This window comes from Dermacentor variabilis, chromosome 1 (genome assembly GCF_050947875.1).
Source record: "Dermacentor variabilis isolate Ectoservices chromosome 1, ASM5094787v1, whole genome shotgun sequence".
NCBI lineage: Eukaryota > Metazoa > Arthropoda > Arachnida > Ixodida > Ixodidae > Dermacentor > Dermacentor variabilis.
In genome coordinates this window covers 114180272-114199948 of record NC_134568.1, presented here as the reverse complement: position 1 = coordinate 114199948, position 19677 = coordinate 114180272, and the positions used below count along the sequence as shown (strand labels likewise).

General features: G+C 46.7%; 1 protein-coding gene across 1 annotated transcript; it reads left to right on the top strand.

The window, feature by feature from the left end:
• The first annotated feature begins 1587 nt into the window (after positions 1 to 1587).
• Positions 1588 to 14441, top strand: LOC142583196 (sulfiredoxin-1-like). The gene is made up of 2 exons (XM_075693554.1): positions 1588 to 2061; positions 13707 to 14441. The coding sequence occupies exons 1-2, from the start codon at positions 1741 to 1743 to the stop codon at positions 13914 to 13916; spliced, it is 531 nt and encodes a 176-aa protein (XP_075549669.1). The 5' UTR covers positions 1588 to 1740; the 3' UTR covers positions 13917 to 14441.
• Positions 14442 to 19677: the final 5236 nt, after the last annotated feature.

Genomic DNA, 19677 nt, shown 5'->3' with positions numbered 1-19677 from the left:
AGGCAATAGCCAAACAAGAAGGAAAAGCGAAAATTAACAAAGTTAACTGTTGTTTGTGAAAATATTTATGGGTAAACATCTCTTTATTTAAAAAGGAAGTAGAGAAAAGGCCGCCGGAAGTGGAAAATAATTCCGTGTGTTTTGGATCCCGCTTCTACAGTTATCAGTGGAGCCGCCTGACGTAGCTTTTTCTCTGCTGTGCTAATGTGAGTGTTTTTCTAACCTTCCGCGGTGGGCGCAGTACGTCTAGAATCGCCGTGTCCTGCGCTCTACGCGGTTGCATGGGACTGGTGACCACCCGTCGTTACGCAACTTCCCAAATAGCAACACAGGTTGGTTTTGGCACTTAAATTGGTAGAGCAGTAAACGAGGGATCCAAAAAACTGTTATTGTGCCACAAACGTATGTATCGCACTCTACAATTCTTCCAGGGCTAATTCAAAAAACGCGACTAGAAATCTTTATTTTTTACTTTCGCTTGTTTACTTGTTCTTGGCAGCGTTCTTCCTGCGCTTCTGTCATGTGTGAGTCCATTTGATGTGCTTCCTTGTTTGCCAAGTAAAGGAGTAGTGTATCTCACAGGCGTACCTGTGAGGTTCACCTTATTTCAATTCTCTTTTGCGGATTTACGTGTCTCTATGGCGAATGGTGGGCAATATTCAATTTGTACGTCCCCCCCCTCATTTGCATAGGAAAAGCTACCTTGGGTTGAGCCCCCCCCCCCCCCACCCCGGAAAAAAATCCTGGGTACGTGCCTGATTTCAACACTTGTCCTAAAGTGAATAATTAAGAAGTTAATGAGCGAATATTTCTTATTGACTACCTGTGCATTGTGTTTTAGGTCGTGCAGGTAGTTATCACCTTTACAGAAATCCATCTGAAAAGGCAGAACACTATATGGTCACATGCAATGTTTAATGACTGTCTGAACTAAAATAACTTATGAATAAAACAAACAGGTCTATCTAATGAAGACGTATACAAGCTGGAACACAAAATATACAGTCGTGCGCAAGGTTAAGACCCACCACCCCGCTCACTTTCTCGCGTATATCCATTAGCCGTGTGGTCAGCGTACACGTACGCCATGTAGTGCCTACATTAGATTGAAATAATAAAATGCAAACTGGTGTTCTAAAACGATCGAAAATACATAAGGACCAAACACGTTTGGTCGTTTACTTTTGCGCAGAGGCAAATAACAGAATAACATTTCAGTAGAAAATTTCACTGGTATCCCGTCAAAAAGACTGGCGCTAGTTGGACCCATTCTATACAACGTGCTGCGCAGAACAATTGCAAGCGGTTGGTCAGTCCTCCACAGCAACCACGAGGCACGTTTCTTTTTCGTTTTTTTTTAATTAGTATTATTTTATCGAGAACGACTACCAGCGCAAGAGAAGTAGTACGGCTGAACACTTGCCGCAGCTTTTCTTCTCTACCGCAACACGTCAAACTCCGCGCGCTTCTATTGACGTAACCGAACGATGTGATGCTGGTCCGCGACATCTGTGGCCACATGTGCAAAACAATAGATTGAGACACTCCGTAATACCGACAGGCGGCGCCGCGAACGCATAAACAACGTGCGTGGCAAGTGCGGGCCTTGGCGGACGAAGGCGCGGCGTTTTCTTTTCCTGTTAGGCTGGCCGTCGAGGCCGCCTCGTGCGGGGAACCCCGGCCACGGCGGCCCAGATAGCGATAAGGCAAAAGACAACAAGCGAGAAAACCTGTCCCGGTATGTTTATCCCAAGCGGCGCTGTCGCAACTCCGCCACTGCGCGCACTGACGTGTGGTGGCCTGCTTCGATTGCTGCTCCTCGGAGGCGAGGCCGCCAGTCGCAGCTGGGCGAACTGTCGGGCGCGCTGCACGTCTCCCGGCTCCGACCAGGCACAGCAACACTGCGCGGCGGCGAACATGTCGACCGGAAGGGCATCCGACTACAGCGTCCACTCGGCGCACATTGCCGAGGTGCACGACATTCCCATGAACGTCCTCATCAGGCCGCTCACCCCTGTCCTGGACGAGGCCAAGGTGACCAGCCTGATGGAAACGCTCAAGGTGCGCCCACTCGCTCCAACTGTCAACTTCGGTCTCTAGCATCATTTGCACCCAGAAGGGTGTCAAGTGTGGTCACCATTTTTCTGTCATACATACTCACTCTTAAAAGAGTTTGCACCCTTTGGGGCTTATCTTGTCCCAACTATAATCGCCACCTGTCGTGCCCGCATTCCCTTTTTTTAACGCTGCGAGCCCGGTACTTCCCAGTAACGAACGGCATGCGCGTTATCAGCATGACATAGCATTCCGGACAGGAAAGTAGCAGGCGCGGCGTTTTCAAGAAAGGAAACGCAAGCAAGGCAGATGACGATTATCGTTGTGTGGCAGGGATACACCCCAAAGGGTGTACCTTTTATCTAAGAGTGTATAATCGTCATCTGTCTTCACTCTTAGAAAAAGTTACACCCTTTGGGGCGTATCTTGCCCCACAACGATAATCGCCACCTGTCTTGCCCGCGTTTCCTTTCTTTAACGCTGCGAGCCCGCTACTTCCTAGTCACGAACGGCATGCGCGTTATCAGTGTGACGCAGCATTCTCGACAGGAAAGTAGCCAGAGCCGAGTTTTCAAGAAAGGAAACGCCAGCAAGGCAGATGACGATTATTGTTGTGGGACAAATACACACCCCAAAGGGTGCAACCGTTTTAAGAGTGTTGCTTGCGTTTCTTTTCACATGAAAGTCGGCGCTCGCTACTTTCCTGTCGAAAATGTGTCACGCTGATAACGCGCAAGCCTTTCGCGACTAGGAAGTAATGGGCTCGCAGCGTTAAAGAAAGGAAATATGGGCAAGACAGATGAATATTATCGGTGTGGGACAAGTTACGACGCAAGGGACGTAAACTTTTTAAGAGCTTTTAAAGAAGCTTGCACCCTTTGTGGCTTGTCCCAGAACGATAATCGTCATCTGTCTTGCCTGCTTTAGCAAGGTAAAATTGTAGGCCAGTTGGTGAGAAATTGTGAACAAAACAGCTACAAACACAGGACGGAAAAAGTCGACAACACAGGGCGGATACCGCCCTGTGTTGTCGTCTCCCTCCGTCCTGTGTCTGTAGCTGCTTTGTTCCCAATGTCTTGCCTGCATTTCCTTTGTTTAACGCTGCGAGCCCGGTACACTCTTAAACAAATTTACACCCTTTGGTCCTTATCGTGCCACACAACGATAATGTGCACCTGTCTTGTCCGCATTTCCTTTCTTTAGCTCTGCGAACCCGGTACTTCAAAGTCACGAACGGCATGCTTGTTATAAGCATGACAGAGCATTCTCAACAGGAAAGTAGCGAGCGCAGCGTTTGCAAGAAAGGAAGCGCGAGCAAGACAGATGACGATTACTGTTGCGTGGCAAATATACACCTCAAAGGATGTATGTTTGTTTAAGGGTGTACTTCCAAGTCCCGAATGGCACGATCGTTATGAGAGTGACACAGCACTCTCGAAATGAAAGAAGCGAGCGCTGAGTTTTCAAAAAAGGAAAGGCAAGCAGTTCAGACGATCATTATTGTTGTGGAACAAGATAAGCCGCAAAGGGTGTAAACTTGTTTAAGAGTGCATGTTTCAAAAATTGTGTGCCCTTTCAGGTGTAGTTTTATCCCACGACACGTACGACAGATGTGTGAATTTCCGTTATCTAATGCTGCTTTCCCACTATTCCCCCTCCAGAAGTGCTACCTATGCATGTCGCACTGAGTCGCGCGTTTCATTCCTGGATTAAAGCACTAGAGGCGCAACGTTAAGGAAAGAAAATGCACGAAGAGTTGATGATGATACGGTTGTGGGGCAACACCTTGAAGGGTGTACAGTTTCTTAGAGCAAATGAGCTCCATCGCTCCAGTGTTATCATCACTCATGTCGATCACCTTGCTGTGAAATATGCTAATGAGCAATGCTGCAAAGACCAGCTTATTCAGTGCGCGAGCTTCGCAGCTAGCAGCGTGTTATTTAAGTTTTCAGGTCCTGTTTCCTGCAGACGCGACGAGCGTTTTGTCACTGCCTCTGTACAAAAGTTGAAACTGTGAAAAGTATGAGTACGTAAGTGGGATAGAAAGAAAGAAAAAAGTAAACAAATGGAGGGATGTAGTTTAGCAGGATGCGTTGTTGGGCAAGTTGGTTCATTGTATTTGGAAATATTGTATGGTTGCGCCTGTCCCGTCTTCCTCCTTGTGATTGTCTGCAAAGCGCATCCAATCTTAGATTTACGTGCACGTTAAAGAACCGCAGGTGGTCCAAAACTCCGGAGGCCCCCACTACGGCGTGCCTCATAATCAGATCGTTGTTTTGGCACGTAAAACCCCATAATGCATGGTGAGTCCGTCGAGTTGCACGGGCAGGGCACTTCACAAATGAAACCGGTGCCCACAAATAACCGATGACCAGTGTATGATCGCATGCAAGGTGACAAGACGGTTCGCACGTGCGTCTGTGTGCAAGTGTGCGAAGTCATAAGTCATGAGCATGTGACGAAGTTGGAAAAGTGATGGTCTTATCTGGGATATATAAATATTTTCGCTTTCTTCGGCAGCGATTCCAATTCGTTAGCGTCACAAGAAGAGAAGGGAGACCAGACAATGGACACATGCTCCAAAATTGGCCTGATTAGTGTTTTGTATGCAGTTAGTTTGCAATCCTTAGTAGCGTCCTTTAACGTTCGTTTTAAGTATGCTAGCTTGCGAAGTGCCGTCAAGTGGATGTGGTCTATGTGTTTCTGCCATTTGATGCTATGAGCAAAAGTTACCCCGAGGTATTTGAACTCGTCATCGAACTCGTCATTGGTCAACGAATTTCAGCGATCAGTCCTGGCCAGTGGCGTAGCTAGGTCGTCCGGCACCCGGGGCCCTTAGCGCTTCTGTCAACCCCCCCCCCCCCCGAGTGTGGTCGAGAAAGGCGAGGATATTGACAATTTTCGGGTGTCTTCCGAAGTATATGACACCCCCCCCCCCCCCTACTGGCCCCGTGCACCCGGGGCCCACGGCCCCCCGGCCCCCCCTGTTGCTACGCCACTGGTCCTGGCACTGTGGAAACCGAGAGCACAGAAAAGGCAGCCTCGCCTCACGTCAGACGGAAACGCCCCGCGACGAAATGCGCCACGAAGTTTGAAACCGAACGTCGCGGCAGTCACGTTTTGCCTGGCAAGCGTCCGCCCCTACATGCCATCATTCAACCGTATATAGTCCTCACAGCTTGAAGCGCCGCCTATGTCGTAGATTGCCATGTTCACGTCCATGACGTGCGTGTGGACCGGTCGCAGCCATCGAAGTCCGCGCGAAAATTGCTTGACACTAGAGAGCTACCTGGATCCTGCAACTGCCATGAGTTCGATCGAAACAAATCGGAAATTGCCAAGGAATTCGACATCGCAGCAAGTTGTATCGGTCCGGTGGTAAACGTAGACGCATGAGGGTCGCCAACAGTACAGAAGCGCTGTACTGGTACTGTCTGGTAGGCTTACGCTTTATTTTTTTACATAGAGGGCGTGGGGAAATGCTGGCGCGCTGTCATTAACTCTAGCATCAGTCAGCCATTAATGACTCTTTCGTCATCGTACGTTGTAAAAATTCACGTGAAAAAACAAAGAAAGAGCACAAAATTTCAATTTTTACTACAGGTATTTTTTTAGAAGCACAAACTATAGTTTGTGTTTCTAAGAATGTCTGTATACAGACATTCTTTCATTTAAAAAAAATGACTTTTTTCTGTTCACGTTGAAATTTCATTTTTGTTTTATCAAAATTAATACCTGTAGGGTGAACCGAAAATTTTATCATTAATTAATACTGTGATCGAGATAATTTTCTTTAATTTGTGTGATATCCTTACCGTTGTTTATGCACTATCCAATACATTTGTGTGCAGCGTCACAAGCAACGTAAGTGTAGGCAGATATAGATCTCATATGCGCCAGCGAATTGGCTTTAATTTCTCAAAAAGATACAGCTGCTCGCGGGGCCAGTCGTGTCGCTCAGAACAAGGCTATATATACAGGCAAAGTTGGTCGTTGTATGTGTCCCATAGTGCCAGGTGTATTGTCGCTTCTTGTATGTTCCATGTACTGTGGTTATCCATACATCTGTTTTAGTATGTTCTGTTACGTACAGCCGCATCGCTGTACTTGACTCTTAGTACTCCCTGAGAATGTCTGTCAGAAGGCGAGTAAAATTTACTTCATACATAAGTCAACTCTGTATTTTTTAAAGGGCGCGAAATGGTTGTCCACAGAAAATGTCAGCGAAACTACATAAAATGTTAAAACAAAAACAGAAGAAAACAGAAAAGGCATCTAAACAAATTTGTTAAAGAAAAATTTTAGTGCAGATATTCTACCTTCTCCGTATACACTCGACTTAAAGACCGCTTAACTTAAAATTTTTTAAAATGTGTTGCAGTGACCTCGTTGTAGCAAGCATTTGCTGTATTACATGGCCAACAGTGGTTGCCTTGCGCTTGTGGGAGACTAACGTCAACACTGAAGCGCGCTGACCGATAGAACTTGCAAGGTATCTGGAGACATAGATTTCAGCAAGTGTCAGCAGGCGAAAGTGTACACGCGAATTGCTCGAAGTATTTTTCTCAGCTTTTTTATATATACGTGTATGTCTTTAAGTGTAGTGCATTTATACGTCATTATATATAGTAAAAAAAAAAACATCCGTGAACTGATTGGCAATGTTCTTCGCTTCAAAGGAATTTTTGTCAGAGAAAATTTGTTGCTGTAGGTGCGCGCGATTGTGCGATTATTTCGTGGGTTTCTCCTTCAGTGGCACTTGGTATTCAGTGAGAAGTTTACATCTGAGACACCTTAGTCTTGACCACGGAGCGTAGTCTTGATGCACATACTGACGAAGAAAGTATTTTCAGATTCTGGAGTAACGACTTCACATTTCGCACCGGAAGGCAATGTGTTTGTATTTTTCCAGTGCATTTGTTGCAGTTCGGCAAGCAACCTTCTCCGCTCCTTTCGTAGGTCTCGCTCCTTTGTCTGTAGTCAGCCACACTGACTTCCCTGTACGGTTCGAACTCGAGCTTTCTGGAGTTATGCACCGCTCTCCGGATATCGTTGTTTGTCCTGAAGATTTGACGGCGTGCCGTTCTGGCTAACGGTCTCACGGTGTCCTCTGTCAACACGCCGTGGAGGTCGATGTACTCGTTGTGCGCGTTTGGTCGTTATTTTTAGCTCAAGATAAAAGGACATGCCCTATCGCGCGCACGAATTTCAAGTGCCCTGTTTTGAACCGTATTGTCTGCACTTAGTCCTGTTGAGCCGAGCCAAGGTCAATCGGGAGGCGACGTAAGATAAACGAAAGTGATCGTGCAGCGCATTAATTCGCAGTTTGTTGATTTATGAGCGTTATTCGATGTGTCGATATGCGATGTGCTTCACCGCGGAATACCGTGCTTCTGTTATTCGATTTTTCAAGAATGCTGGGCACAGGTTGGACCTATCGGAGAGACGTAAGACTTAGTTTCGAACAAGTACAGTATTGGGCGCTGTACTGCAGTATTCACCTTACAGTTTCGATGACTAGCACTTTTCATTAACAAGAAAGAAAGCTTAGGTTGCGTGATAAAAAGAAATAAAAAACTGTAGATTCAGTCAATGTTCCTATCATATACTTCGTATTATTGCAACACAGAAAATATATCTATAAAGGTATTTGTCCCTCGGGGCCTATAAGGTAGGCATTCTCAGAAAATAGCAAGTGGAATGTCAATAATTTTCGCCGTAAATCTGCCTCGATCCCTAAATGGCTTCCATTTCCATATTGTCATATATACCCTACAGTTATAAGTCATATACCTTAATTAATTAATCGGCGTAATTACACAGCAACAAGTGATCCGCTTGAGTTCTGGTGTCTGCTGATGCGAATATGTCCGCACTGAAGTATTACCGTCTGTGTTAGCTGAAACACCCGGTGTACTACAACGACAAAGACGGTGTTTTGTGCGCGCATGCTTGCGCTTGCGGTTTTAGGATATTTACGAAATTTGACGAGCACAGTATTTAACAGATAATTCTGCCCGCCGTGGTGACGTAATGGCTATGGCGTTGCGCTGCAAAGCCCGAGGGCCCGCGCGATCAAATCCCGGTCGCGGCCTCCAAATTTCGGTAGGGGTGAAATGCAAAAGCGTCCGTGTACCGTGCATTCGGTACACGTTAAAGAACACTAAGTGGTCCAAATTAATCCGGAGTCTGCCTCTACGTCGGGCCTCATAGTCATATCGTGATTTTAGTGTGATATCGTGATTATCATATCGTGATTAAAGTGTAACAGATAAACCTAAAACCACCGCGAAGCGGCACTCATATATATATATATATGTGTGTGTGTTACATGCATAAAATACTTAAACCTCTGCTTGCGGCTACTGAAGCTGTTCATATGTGCCATTGGGGATCGAGCCAAGAGCTACTTATTCTCATATACGAACTACCACAATAAATGAGGGATTGTATAGAAATATAATGGGCAACTTCAAAAAGTTGCTAGCTTTCTAACGACGTCTGGAGTTTTTCGAGCGTGTCCAATGGTCCAGGGGCAAACATTGCTGCCGATACATCACGCTGCTCTGTCATCTTCACGACTACAAACTCCCGCAGACTCGTGTAAGCACGATCAAACAGCCATCTCAGTTGAAAAGCTCCCAAGGCCGTTAGCGCAGACAAATAGACTTGGCGGGGATGGGCCGTTGCGCCCACTCTGTGTCTTGCGTCAAATGAGGCGTGCGTGCCTCAAATACTGAAGCCTCAGTTTTTTCTCTTTATATAGTGCATGCAAGCCACGTGCTCGGTCGTTGCCTGCCTGCAAGCGAACTTTTTTTTTTAATCCAGACTACAAAGCCTCTTGAGAACGACTTTAGCAAGCAGTATGATAGTGCGGTTTCGGAGAACCTGCTTTCATATGCATGTAGCACTCTTTAGCTAACTAGGCGGATGTATAACGTTTTTTGTTACCTATTTTCCTCTGTCTGGCTATCATTTTCTGCTACGACCTTCACCAGAAGCTGAATACAGTTATGTAGGAGAGGTGTGTGGCCGCCGAGCATCCCACGTCAAGCACAAGGTACTTCCCTTGAACCAGAGTATACGGGCCAGGCATTCCACGATAAAGCAGTTTTTTCTATCCGCCTAATAATATAACTTGAAATTGACGACGGCAGTCGATACAATGCATTGCGAACTTTCCAGCGCAGTCGTCAATTTCAGTTTGTGCGTCTGAATTTCGAAGAAATTCGTTTTTTTTTATTCGCCGATCTTTAGGTACGTATATTTTTGCTGACGGGTTACATTAGCTTATATACATGAACATATGGTACAAACACGTAGCATCTGATTTTGATCAGAGAAAAAATTCAGTCGCAACAACACTAGATGCTCGATGTGGTCGTCTCGAAGCGCGTTTAGTATATGGAAATTAGCGTCTGTGCATTTCGTCGTACAGCTTTTTTGGGGCAACTCACAGGGCCTTCAGACGCTGTCTCCCAGGATGGAAGGGAGGTATATGTTGGGGGCTGCCGCTGGCCCAGAGCCACTGAAAAGACTTCCGTCACACGAATGAGCTTACTATAGAAGGGAGCAGGCACACGGATGAATCACAGCGCGTGTGTCCCGTCTTCCTGTTTTCAGAATGACATCATCTTCACTGATTTTAAAGCGAAGCTTTCTTTGCCTCTTCTCTTGACTTTCCGAGCGCTACTGCTGTAGTCTTGCTCGCGCGCGCCTCTGGGTCTCTCGTGCGGGCGGGCTCAAAGCGGCGCGAAGGGGACCGTAGGTCTGTGGTGCAGGCCTCGTATCGACCTCGTACGTCAGGGGAGCGGAAGTCGGAGCCTGTTGGAGAGAAGGCGAAATGTGGTCGGCTACCTGCTCATTGATGACATATTGGAGAGTGTGTGCCAACGGAGAACTCGACTGACCGTGTGCAAGTGGAATCAGAGAAAGCTGACGAGCAGCAGCGAAGTGTTATCCGGGGCAACAGCCAAGCTCGACATTGAAGTGGCCTGAGGAGGAGATTGGTGGGTGGCTATGCGTTTGTTTGCGTAGTTCGTCGAAGCTTTGACAGAGACTGATGAGTTCAGAGACTGTCGCCGGATTTTTCGCCAACAGCATCTGGAAGGCGTCGTCTTCAATGCCTTTTAAGATATGGCGGATCTTCCCGGCATCAGCCATTGCGATGTCAACGCGGTTACAGAGGTCTACATCTTCTATATAACTGGTAAGTGCCTCCCCGCACTGTTGCGCACGACCACGCAAACGTTGCTCGGCGCGAAGCTTGCGAACGGCGGGGCGCCCGAATACCTCCGTCACGTTAGTTTTGAAGGCCGTCCACGTCGCGAGATCACGTTCGTGGTTGCAGGGCCACACGCTGGCGACACCGCTCAAATAAAACGACATGTAATTAAGTTTTTTGGTGTCCCAGTGGTTGTGGATGCTGACCTGGTCGTAGTCAGCGAGCCAGTCTTCTACGTCATGGTCTTCGGTACCGCTGAATATGGGTAGGTCGCGTTGACGCAAAGGGCCGGGGCAGACCACGGTAGTCACCGGGGCAGCGAGTTGTGGTGGTCCTTCTTCCGGCATAATGAAGACGGGCTGCAGTGTCCGATTTCGAAGTTCCAGATTTCCTGTTGTACCGAGCAGCACGGGGCTTATTCGGGTCGTAGAGCAGCAGCGACAAACGCAGCACCAGCAGGTAGGGCGCAACCAGAGAGCGATCTGGGCACGAACCACGCGATGGCAGCGGGGCTTTTCAGCCGGCCGATCTTCTTTGTCACACTCGCAACTCCACTTGATGGCGCTCGCCTCCGCGCATCCCGGCCGGCACTGCCGCGGCAGCGTTTCAAAGTTTGTGCGTATGGCACGTGCTGTGCTTGCTTTCCTATGCGACAGAAATGCGCGTGCTGTGCTGTGGAGGTCGTGTGCTGGGCTGTCATAGGGTAAACGTTACAATCGTCCATATAAGAGAGCGCTTGGAGCTGGCGTTTCAACAGCCTGCTGGACACGTATGCAGAAGGAGCACGTAAACACGCGCCAGTAAGATGTCTACAAAGCGTGCACTCAGCGTCGAGGACAGCAAGGCAGTAAAGAAGCGTCACGCGGAACAGGAGCGTCTTCGATGTGCAACGAAACGTTGTAGAGTCCGCGAATGTATACGTATACAATGTATATGCATACATTTATAATAATTTGAATTACGTACAGCCCCATAATTGAGTTAAAGCTTAGCACTTCTGCCACGATGCGATGTGCCGTGTGAGGCAATGGTAATGCTCCACCCTCGTAGAGATTATGAACAATGACGCACAACAACGCCCCAAGCAGACACGTCTCCCTGCATGTGTTCTGTGGGCTAAGCAGACAAACAGCAGTGGTGCACGCAAGGTAACATTTAACATCAGCTCACCACTCTCGTTTTGGACTAAACGCTCAAGAGATAACACATTCGCCGCCAACATCACTGCTAATTATCGTCAATCATAGCAAATAGCATGCAAAGGACTAACCTTGGTCGACCCTTTCATCGGCAACTCACTAATGTTATCGTGCTTTACTTTTTAAAACGCGTAAGCATTTCTATGCTTACCCAGCGATAAAAACCGTCCGTCCGTCCGTTCGTCCCGTAAGATCATCGCTTTCAAGGTAGCGCCCCCAGCAGCGAGCGAATTCACCTTCCTGCTGCCTCTCGCTTCAACGCGAGCTACAGGGCGCGAACTTGGAGCACGCGAGGCTGTCAGCAGTCGGCGCTCTCTGTCGTCATCGCAGATCGCTTTCAGATTACGACCTTCGCGGTCGTGCCAGCCGCAGCCGCCGCTGGTGTGCGTTTTGTCAAGGTTCATAATGGTTTGACGCGGATGGGTAAGACGCTAAAGTGCGATAACGGCTTATAATAATCGAACAGTCATCAGCGCAATTGGCGCTGCCACCTGCAGTAGTTTGAGTAATCAATTCACTTGGCGCCGCCGTCCGCAGTGGTTCGTGTCGCCGCAGCGCTGTCGTTTGTACTAGTCGGGTCAAGTTTTATAACATTGGTAATGGCACCGGGCTGCGTGGGGATGAGCAAGTGGTACAATGCTTACGCATATTTGACAACTCCCAGAGGAGTTTCTGCGTTTTTTTTTTTTACGTTTCTTTCTCTGTTTACCGTTGTCGAGAACCAACAGCCTTCAACGACCGAATTACTCTGGCATGTTACTCAATGATCGCCTATCAGCCGCTTGTTCTCCTTATTCTTATAAATGATCTGCTATCGAGAATGACATCTCTTGATCTCTTCACAGGCGATTGCAAAGTTTACCGTGGAATATCAAACGGTAAGGACCCGACAATGTTGGAACGTGACCTGATCGTCATCGGAGCCTGGTATTCGCGCTGATCGATAGAGCCGAACATTTCGATGTGCAAATTAATGGTCGTTCCTCGCCAGCGAACTAACATCATCTGCAGTGTTCATTTCAGACTCAATGAACATCATCAGTAGAACCTTACCAATTCGTTCTCTCTTGTCCTAGCATAAATGGAAGCTTTCAGCCGATGCCTCAAGATAAGATGGTACGTAAGAGAACACTCTAAAAAAAGTTTACACCGTTTGGGTTGTATCTTGCCCCGCAAAAATAATCGTCATCTGTCTTGCCCGCATTTCCTTTCTGGAAACCTCGGTGCTCGCTATTTTCCTGTCGAGAATGCTGTGTCAAGCTGATAACGCGCAAGCCGTCCGTGATTAGGAAGTACCGGGCTCGCAGCGTTAAAGAAAGGAAATGCTGGCAAGACAAATGACGATTATTGTTTGGGGACAAAATACAACCCAAAGGGTGTAAACTTTTTCTAGAGTGAACTGCATAGCTGTCGCCGCCAAAGCCCTGAAGGTAGCCTACAAAATCTTAGTACCAAGCAAACTTGAGTGCGCATTCTCTATTTGGTGCCTCTATCAGGGATAATTCATCAGTAGACTTAAACCAATCCAGGATGAAGCGTCCCTGCCTATTGCTTCGAAATAGGGCAAACGTCTTAGTGCTTTTTGTACTAAATCCGCTGGGTAAGTTCTGCTGTTAGACAAACAGATAAAAGGAAAACCACGGTTCTCCTTGTTTTATATTTTGTATTGCAACTTTTCTCGCCTACATGCCTGGCTGACTTGAACTTACTCCTGTACGGAATTCTGGTCGCCTTTTAACTCGCTCAACATTAAACGATTAGTGGCTCAGCCTATACGTTGGTTAAAACACGTTGGTGGGCTAGTTGGTTAGAATTCATGGTAGAGTGTATAAGCGCGACTGGACGAGGACGTAGAAAGAAACAGATACACAGACACAGACATAGGCTTTTCAGCCTATACGCATTCAATGATCCGCACCTCCCCGAGACCATCACATTATGCAACAGCCTATGAGGCTTTTGTTCTTTAGTAGTAACGCAATAAAAGTTTAAGGAGCTTTGCGACTCGTGTTTCTCTCTCCGTGTTCTCTGCCTCTCTATACGTGCGCGTGTGCGCATGGTGGGGGGATTTGCGTGATCGTATATTTCATTATAATTCGAGAGAATGCTGCAAATAAGTGACTCTTGTTGAAGAAGTCGTCTCCTCGCTCCTATTACACCATTCGCTGCTATACGTGCAACCGCTATGCAACTGGAAATCACTCGTTCTGTCTTCTCGCCACCCGCAGGATCCGGCCCAGCGGGACTCGGTGCCGCCCATCGACGTGCTCTGGATCACAGGCCGCCAGGGCGGTGACTACTACTACTCGTTCGGCGGCTGCCACCGCTACGAGGCGTACCGGCGGCTCGGCCTGCCCACGGCCAAGGCCAAGCTGTTCCGCTCCACCGTCAGGGACCTGCAGTCGTATCTGGGCGCCTCCACGCCCGACCTCAAGTGATGAAACCGTGGACCTTGGCTTCCAACGAATGAAGAAAGGCCTTAGCGTTTTCCTCTGACATCGATGCGGCCAGACACGAACGTGTAAAACCGTCCAAAAGCGCGTGCTGGCATCCCTCGTCGCGAGTTGCGGTTTTCTCTTGTACATCATGCGATGTGACAGGTTTGCCGTGGCAAATTTGCACGCCAACAACGTTGCCGGAATTTCTTTCTATAATGAAAAGAGCTTAATACTTGGTCGTTGATATTGTTATGTTCGTTCTTCTGCACGTGGAGCTTGCATTATATGGAATATTTCCTGTTCTTCATGTGAAACCCTTCTTCTTTCGTGTCCATATCATGCCGCTGTGGCGTGGGGCTTTGTGTTTGGCGAATGTTACGACGTTGTGTTCCATCAAAATGTTTTATCCTTGTTATTGACGTGCACATTTTATTGCTCTTGCCGACCCTACCGCATGTCGCGTTCTTTTATCTATAATTACTGTATTCGTATAGTACTAATAAATTTTATCAAACTTTTCTTGAATATACGTTTGTTTTCTTTTTTGCATCTGCTATTAGTAAACTTAACTTGAAAGAATGAATTTGTAAGTTACATTTTTCTGAGCGTCAATGCTTTATATTGATCTTGCTTTGCCTATCTCCTCGAGAGACAGGGAGATAAATGAAATGTTTTAACGCGGCGTTTACTTTGCTGTCTTTTATTCACAAATGCAAAAGATATTGCTTAAATTTACGCATGAGCAGCCCCGGCTGTAGCGAGAGGGCTGCTAAAAGCAATGGCAAATGCTAATCCTTTAGCGCATTAGAAGCAGGTAATCTATATCCCGTCTGTGTTACTTCGCACTATGGGGTCGTATTAGTGCGCACTAACTATATATAACAACTACACGTCGTCTTCACTTGTCATTGGTCACCCACACACTTCCCATGCTTCTTGTGGGCTTATCCTACGTTGACATCGCATAATTTCATGCAATAAGGAATAAGCACGGCTTTGGCTTCCAGGCTTTTTTCTTTACTTTATTTTAAGCGACGCCCTCCTGAAGCGTGCAATAGGTTTTGTATTGGCCTTAATTTACTGTTTTTAATTGACTAAGACAAACGTTAAATTTTTATATTTGATTGAAAACCATGCGACGTTTTTATAGCACAGTCACAAATATCCCTTTAAAATTGCAACTTGCAGTGATGCAACTTGTAGCTAAATAGAAATTTCTGTCCTCTATGTGTTTAACATGCCGGTTAGAGGTTTTCGCATTATTCCGGCCGTTGCATTCGAAGGAGTTTTGCTGCATTTCTGCATGTGAAAAATTTGTTTACATGTCTACTGCATGTTGCTGTTTCTTTGTAGCATTCGTATAAAAAATTGAATGCAACCGACACCGATAGCTGCGCTGAACTACAAAACAGTTTCGACGTCCAGGTTAAAAAAGAACTCTTTTTTTTTTCATAAATAATTGTACATGCTAAGAATGCCTGCATTTCTACTAATACATCATCATCATCATCAGCCTGGTTACGCTCACTGTAGGGCAAAGGCCTCTCCCATACTTCTCCAACTGCCCCGGTCATGCACTAATTGTGGCCATGTTGTCCCTGCAAACTTCTTAATCTCATCCGCCCACCTAACTTTCTGCCGCCCCCTGCTGCGCTTCCCTTCCCTTGGAATCCAGTCCCTAACCCTTAATGACCATCGGTTATCTTCCCTCCTCATTACATCTCCTGCCCATGCCCATTTCTTTTTCTTGATTTCAACGAAGATGTCATTAACTCGCGTTTGTTCCCTCACCAAATCTGCTCTTTTCTTATCCCTTAACGTTACAACCATCATTCTTCTTTCCATAGCTCGTTGCGTCGTCCTCAATTTAAGTAGAACCCTTTTCGTAAGCCTCCAGGTTTCTGCCCCGTAGGTGAGTACTGGTAAGACACAGCTATTATACACTTTTCTCTTGAGGGATAATGGCAACCTGCTGTTTATGATCTGAAAATGCCTGCCAAACGCACCCCAGCCCATTCTTATTCTTCTGATTATTTCACATGATCCGGATCCGCCGTCACTACCTGCCCTAAGTAGATGTATTCCCTTACCACTTCCAGTGGCTCGCTACCTATTGTAAATTGCTGTTCTCTTCCGAGACTGTTAAACATTACTTTCGTTTTCTGCAGATTAATTTTTAGACCTACTCTTCTGCTTTGCCTCTCCAGGTCAGTGAGAATGCGTTGCAATTGGTCCCCTGAGTTACTAAGCAAGGCACTATCATCAGCGAATCGCAAGTTACTAAGGTATTCTCCATTAACTCTTATCCCCAATTCTTCCCAATCCAGGTCTCTGAATACCTCCTGTAAACAAGCTGTGAATAGCATTGGAGAGATCGTATCTCCCTGCCTGACGCCTTTCTTTATTGGGATTTTGTTGCTTTCTTTATGGAGGACTACGGTGGCTGTGGAGCTGCTATAAATATCTTTCAGTATTTTTACATACGGCTCGTCTACACCCTGATTCCGCAATGCCTCCATGACTGTTGAGGTTTCGACTGAATCAAACGCTTTCTCGTAATCAATGAAGGCTATATATAAGGGTTGGTTATATTCCGCACATTTCTCTATCGCCTGATTGATAGTGTGAATATGGTCTACTGTTGAGTAGCCTTTACGGAATCCTGCCTGGTCCTTTGGTTGACGGAAGTCTAAGGAGTTCCGGATTCCCATGTTCCGAATTTTTCAAGTCTTTGGCGTCCCCTTTTTTATGGATTAGGATTAGGTTAGCGTTTTTCCAAGATTCCGGTGCACTCGAAGTCATGAGGCATTGCGTATACAGGGTGGCCAGTTTTTCTAGAACAATCTGTCCACCATCCTTCAACAAATCTGGTGTTACCTGATCCTCCCCAGCTTCCTTCCCCCTTTGCATAGCTCCCAAGGCTTTCTTTACTTCTTCCGGCGTTACTTGTGGGATGTCAAATTCCTCTAGATTATTCTCTATTCCATTATCGTCGTGGGTGACACTGGTACTGTGTAAATCTCTAAGAACTCCTCAGCCACTTGAACGATCTCATCCATATTAGTAATGATATTGCCGGCTTTGTCTCTTAACGCATACATCTGATTCTTGCCTATTCCTAGTTTCTTTTTCACTGCTTTTAGGCTTCCTCCGTTCCTGAGAGCATGTTCAATTCTATCCATATTATACTTTCTTATGTCAGCTGTCTTACGCTTGTTGATTAACTTCGAAAGTTCTGCCAGTTCTATTCTAGCTGTAGGGTTAGAGGCTTTCATACATTGGCGTTTCTTGATCAGATCTTTCGTTTCCTGCGATAGCTTACTGGTATCCTGTCTAACAGAGTTGCCACTGAATTCTATTGCAGACTCCTTAATGATGCCCATAAGATTGTCGTTCATTGCTTCAACACTAAGGTCCTCTTCCTGTGTTAAAGCCAAATACCTGTTCTGTAGCTTGATCCGGAATTCCTATATTTTTCCTCTTACCGCTAACTCATTGATCGGCTTCTTATGTACCAGTTTCTTCCGTTCTCTCCTCAGGTCTAGGTTAATTCGAGTTCTTACCATCCTATGGTCCCTGCAGCGCACCTTGCCGAGCACGTCCACATCTTGTATGATGCCAGGGTTAGCGCAGAGTATAAAGTCTATTTCATTTCTAGTCTCGCCATTCGGGCTCCTCCACGTCCACTTTCGGCTATCCCGCTTGCGGAAGAAGGTATTCATTATCCGCATATTATTCTGTTCTCCAAAGTTTACTAATAACTCTCCCCTGCTATTCCTAGTGCCTAGGCCATATTCCCCCACTGCCTTGTCTCCAGCCTGCTTCTTGCCTACCTTGCAATTGAAGTCGCCCATCAGTACAGTGTATTTTGTTTTTACCTTACCCATCGCCGATTCCACGTCTTCATAGAAGCTTTCGACTTCCTGGTCATCATGACTGGATGTAGGGGTGTACACCTGTACGACCTTCAATTTGTACCTCTTATTAAGGTTCACAACAAGACATGTCACCCTCTCGTTGATGCTATAGAATTCCTGTACGTTACCAGCTATATTCTTAATAATCAAGAATCTGACTCCTAGTTCTCGCCTCTCCGCTAAGCCCCGGTAACACAGGACATGCCCGCTTTTTAGCACTGTATATGCTTCATTTGTCCTCCTAACTTCACTGAGCCCTAATATATCCCATTTACTACCCTCTAATTCCTCCAATAGCACTGCTAGACTCGTCTCACTAGATAACGTTCTAGCGTTAAACGTTGCCAGGTTCAGATTCCAATGGCGGCCTGTCCGGAATTCCACATGCTAACAATGTCTGCATTTCTACTAATCCACACTTGATTAATTCAACCTCGGATGACGAGTTAACAAATGGAACAAATTTGTTTTGTACCGCATCATAACATCTCAGCTGAAAAAACATGTTCACCTGCTGCAGATAAACATTATTTTTATTCTTTTTTTCTTCAGGGAAAAAGGACTTTCTAAGGAAAGTTACATAAGCAAAGGGTGATTAATGTTCAGAACAAGGGAGTTCATGTATCGTCCAGTCGGGAAGGTGCGTTATAACATCGGCTGATTGGTTGGCATCTTAAGGGCTCAACCCAGCAATAGTTGGTCATAGGAGAGGTCTGCTTCTTTTTTTTACGTAAAGCACATTGTATAAACACAATCTCATTCAGAACAAGTGGAAGCAAGGTTAACATATCGAGAGTGTCACGGGCGTCGGTGCTGGCTTAGCAATTCTAGACGAATTCACTGACTCTTTGCTCAATGGCGAAATACCGCACACAAACCGAGGCATAGCAAAAAAAGAAAACAATTGCGACTGCGACGCAACAGCAAGGTTCTGCATATTCATGGAGAAAGGAATATACAAACACACTCAACATAGACGCTTTTAGATATGTGCCCAATTTCTTTTTTTAAATATGTCGGCTGAAGAGCAACTTTGTATTTGGTCCTCTCAGCCATTAGTATGAAAAGGCCAGAATTTCAACCAGTTTAGCAAAGAAGGATGTAGGGAAACGGCTTTTTAAATTTGTGGTCTTGGGTTCCGCGCCGCCGGCGCCGCCGCCGCCGCCAATGAAAGATGACCGTGCGCCGCCGCCGATGAATGCCATCGGCGCCGGCGAACGGCCATTTTACGAGACGTTCATATGAGGCATCGCCACCCGTTTGTGCGCAGGCGCGAGTAAGAGCGGGCGCGAGAGAGAAAATCTGGGGGATTTTGCTCCTTGAACATGTGACTCTGCCTAGGCACAACACAGGAGGTTTCTTAGCTCGTGCTGTAGGCGTTTGTCCCTAGGCGTGCCGGCATTGCGGAGTGGAATCGAGTTTGTTTACGCTCAGATGCTGGCTGCCGGCGCGGTAAGATAGGTGAAGCAGCAGGCACTGACGCCCGATTTGGCGATCGCTGTATCAGACAGACTGTCTCGCACCTGCGGCGCTCGTGCTAAGTCAGTCGTGGCGGATCATATCTTTCTCGCGCCTTACGGCGATGTACCTTAACATCAGTGATGTTTTTGTGGTAGCAGTAGCGACCGTAGTGGAGCCCGGGCCGCATATATTGTAAACCTTAGCAACCGCGGTGGAACGCAAGTGGTTGAAAGGCTGCCGGTGATGATGACTGACTCAGCACCAGCGCCGCAAGCGCGAGAAAGTATGTGAACCTTCAGAGGCAAAGTGCTGACTGGTGTTGCAGAAGTCGCGGGGCGCGGTAGTGCTGAACTTAGCGTCACAAATAAGTTGGCGGCTGGACG

Coding starts and splice junctions, on each gene's coding strand:
- LOC142583196 (XM_075693554.1), top strand. CDS start 1,741: ATGTTTATCCCAAGCGGCGCTGTCGCAACTCCGCCACTGCGCGCACTG. Junction 2,062..13,706: donor GCCTGATGGAAACGCTCAAG/GTGCGCCCACTC, acceptor CGCCACCCGCAG/GATCCGGCCCAGCGGGACTC.